Genomic DNA, 3892 nt, shown 5'->3' on the forward strand with positions numbered 1-3892 from the left:
TCTTCTCGTCATCGCAATACTACCATTGCGGAGGAGTTGTTAGAAGCACTGCAGCCATATCATCTTTCCAACACCATAGAAATACAAGAGATCGTGAAGGATTGTGTAGAATTTCAGATAGGGTGAGAGTTTGATGAGTTGCAGTAATTGTAATATATAATATAACAAGGAATAGAAAGAGTTATGAAGAGGAGAATACGAAGAGGAATAAAAATTGTATGGTATACAAAGAGGAATAAAAATTGTATGGGATACGAAGAGGGGAATATGAATATGTATAATAAATATAAGGGATACAAAGAGGGGAATATTAAGAGATATTTAATTAATAATAATTAAAATCATGATAAAAAGGAATAAGAATAGTATGAGATAATAAAAGGAGAATATGAACGGGTATTCAACAAATGTGAATGAAGATTTAAAAGCATTAGGGAATTCAAAATATATATTTTTTATTTATTTGCTTAAATAAAAAATAATTATAAATAATTATTTTTAAAAATGATTAATTAATCACAATAAATAATAAAAATAAAGGCCAAAATCAGTTTTATAATGCTATATATATAATGAATATTGATTAATAAATTATATTATTGATTGCTAAAGTATGTATTAATTTATAAATAATAAAAATAATATATTAATTAATCTTAATTGAATATAAAAATAAATATAATTAAATGCTCCAATTGCCTCTTACTTAAATGCAACTAATATAAATAACAAATCTGAACATGCCACATCATCTGATACACAACAAATGGATGATGTGGAACATTTTGATTCGCCTCTATATGATGACCGTATCCGCACAGAATAATTTCACCCGTTTCGTTACAGAGAGTTTTTGCAGTATAATAAAGCCATCCATTAATTATTATTTTGCCGATTGATTTATGTCTACATAAATTTCTACAGCTACCAAAGAAAAAATCAATAGTTCGATAAATAATTTCTTCCTTGACAATAACACAATTAAGAAGTCCGTAATTATTCCTTGGAACATTGCAGATAAACCTAAGGAGAAATGTTGTGTGGGACATATTTCCCCTTCTAACATAAACATGGCTTGTCACATGAAAAGTGGTTGGAGCACATTTAACTAATTACTCTTTGCTCAAATTGTGATGGTCGAGCTCTTATTTCTCTATGTCGATTAGGGAAGCAAACGAGTCAAGCTGATTCATGAGCTTGTTCAAGCTTGACTCGATAACAAGCACACGAGCCGAGCTTATCGAGTTTCAAACTTGAGCAGATTTACGAGCTCATTGTATTATCAAGCCGAAGTGAACACATAAAAAGTAGTTGCGAAAGCGGAAGGTCGAACCCAAAACCGGAAGCGGAAGTGAATGTCGACCCGTTCTTTTTACACCTCACGAGTCTGCAACCATTGACAGGACCCAACACACCATTTGAGCTCGAGCTCAAGCTCACGACTTAGCCAACGAGCTGAGCTCAAGTTAAACTCAACTTGACTCGTTTATATCCCTAATCTTGAATACTACACCTATTATTTCTTTTTTTCTAAAAATCACCTCAATATTATGACTCTATTTATAAAAGAAATATTGCTTTCATGATGATAGACTGACTGGCTTGAGGGAAAATCTTTATTGGAGCCTATGAGATCTGATGCTTTTGCTGTGTTTGCTCTTCCTCATGAGGCTTTGCTTCAAAAAAACATTCAACAGAAGTGTATTCTTTGTTTTAATGGAGTCTGATCCACACATTCCTCAAATAAAATGACGAGTTAAACTGAAGGTTCTGTTACAAAAAAAGTCCCAATATTGGAAAAAATTATTAGGTCCAGCCACCTGACGTAGCTCTACATCCGGGCGCCAATAATATGTCGCCACGTGCTCTTACTCTTTACCGCGCGGCCCGATGACCCGGACCCAATATTGCTATGTATTGACTGATTTGTGTATTGCTAGGTATTGCTCGGTATTGGTTAGCAATAATGATAAATACCACTCTGTTAAGTCCAATACATAGCAATACCGAGCAATACCTAGCAATACCCAGGTTTTTCTAGGTATTGCTAGATATTGCTCGATATTGCTAGGTATTGCTCGATATTGCTAGGTATTGGTCTTGAAAAAACGATATTTCCCATTATTGTCAAGCAATACCTAGCAATACCGAGCAATGCCTAGCAATTCCCAAACATAGCAATACCGGGTTCCAGTCTGGGTCGGGTCGTCGGGCCGCGCGGTAAAAAGTAAGAGCATGTGACGACATATTATTGGCGTCCGGATGTAGAGCTACGTCAGATGTCTGGACCTAATAATTTTTCCAATATTGGAGTGAGGAAATGAAAAATATTTTGTTCATCATTTTTTGCAATATACTATGACTCTGCTCAATGGCTTTAACTACCTTATTTGCATTCTATGATTTTTATTACAATTGATCTAAGGCTCTTCATTATCTAGCTATTTAACTATCAAAATATTGATAAATTCACAATTTTCTCAGTATTAAAATAATTATATCTGCAAAACAAGAGAAGAAGCTACGACTTACGTACAATAAATGCCCATTTCCCAAAGACTAGTTGGGTGCATCGTCTGGTTGCTGAGGAGGAGCCACTACGTTTCGTCGCTGGCGTTCACGGAGATAGAGAACAGTAAGGAGGCATACAAAGAGGGTCAGTATGGTCGCGTTTCCTTCATCAAGGAGAACCTCTTCCACCCAAACCTCTATTCTTGGAAAAACATTAGGCAGTGAATCAATCACCTGAATCTGAAATATAAATAAAGTGGTCAAATGATACAGTTTTTGAAGAACTTTGGATTCATTTGGGATGACTTTCTTAGACTTCGTTTGGGACGGCTTTCTTACTGCTTCTTAAAATAGCTTTCTAGTACAAAAAATTTTAGCTTTAAGAAGTAGTAAGAAAGTCATCTCAAACGAAGTCATATTGTTTTGTAAAGCTGTTGTAGAGAAAGAAAAAATTTAGTTGTTGTAGAAAGTAGCTTAATAATACAATTTTTTTTTAAAGCAGCGAATAAATAGTGGTCAAACAAAAATTATTGTTATGATTTGAAAAGCAAAACAGTAAAAAAGTTATCACAAACGAAATCTTAAGCATTGCTTTGGCAGTGAATCGAACATGGACAAATAAATCAAGCAAGCATTCACTCTAGTTCTAAAACTAAAGATTGTGTAATTAAGGGTCTGTTTGGAATGGCTGAAGCATTTTATAAAGTTGATTGTGCATTTGCTATAGAGAAAGTAACTTCGCTACTATGGTTGCGGAAAGAAACTTTTCATCACAAAAATTTTTGAAGAATTGTGAGAAAATAATACCCAAATGAAAATTGTGATTGTTGTTTAAAAAACAAAGCAGCCAAAAAGCTATCCCAAACAAATCCTTAGTATTTCGAATTCGTTATAATTTTTATAAATGACTAATAAATTATCATTTGTGACAGACCTTTGTACTTTCAATTTTCAGCTACATAAATAAAAATTGACCAAATTAAAGATTTCCAACTCACTTGCATCACTTCCCTTCTGCTCCCTTATGTTCTCATTGATATCCCTCTAAAATATGCACATCACCGTATTGCTAATCTCCCTCATTACACCATCAACCCCCCTCCCAACCCACCTTTGGCCTGGCCACAACAACCAAACCTTCTGCTCCCTCATTTTTCTTTTTCCTCCCTTCTCTTAAGGCATTGTTCTTCTAATATTCTCAATCTCTATTTATTTATATTTCTAAGTCTTCTATTATGAAATTCTTTCTATCTTAACAAATTAAGGTAAGAGTATACAATGATATTCGCTTTAATATTCTCATACTTTGCCATCAATTGTATAAGAGCTGAACTCCTTTGAGCCAAAAAGCTCCTTATCAAGAAATCAAGGTGTGTTTTTT

The 3892-nt window shown here is 33.9% G+C and overlaps 1 protein-coding gene across 1 annotated transcript in view; it reads right to left on the reverse strand.

The window, feature by feature from the left end:
* Nucleotides 1-2361: 2361 nt before the first annotated feature.
* LOC110101022 (ERAD-associated E3 ubiquitin-protein ligase component HRD3) overlaps nucleotides 2362-3892 on the reverse strand; it is a 28083-nt gene continuing 26552 nt past the window's right edge. Inside the window, exon 6 of the mRNA XM_020828788.2 lies at nucleotides 2362-2751. Within this exon, the coding sequence (XP_020684447.2) occupies nucleotides 2560-2751 (192 nt within the window). The 3' untranslated portion in view covers nucleotides 2362-2559. The remainder of the gene's footprint in view (nucleotides 2752-3892) is intronic.

This window comes from Dendrobium catenatum, unplaced genomic scaffold, assembly GCF_001605985.2.
Source record: "Dendrobium catenatum unplaced genomic scaffold, ASM160598v2 fragScaff_scaffold_989, whole genome shotgun sequence".
Lineage (NCBI taxonomy): Eukaryota > Viridiplantae > Streptophyta > Magnoliopsida > Asparagales > Orchidaceae > Dendrobium > Dendrobium catenatum.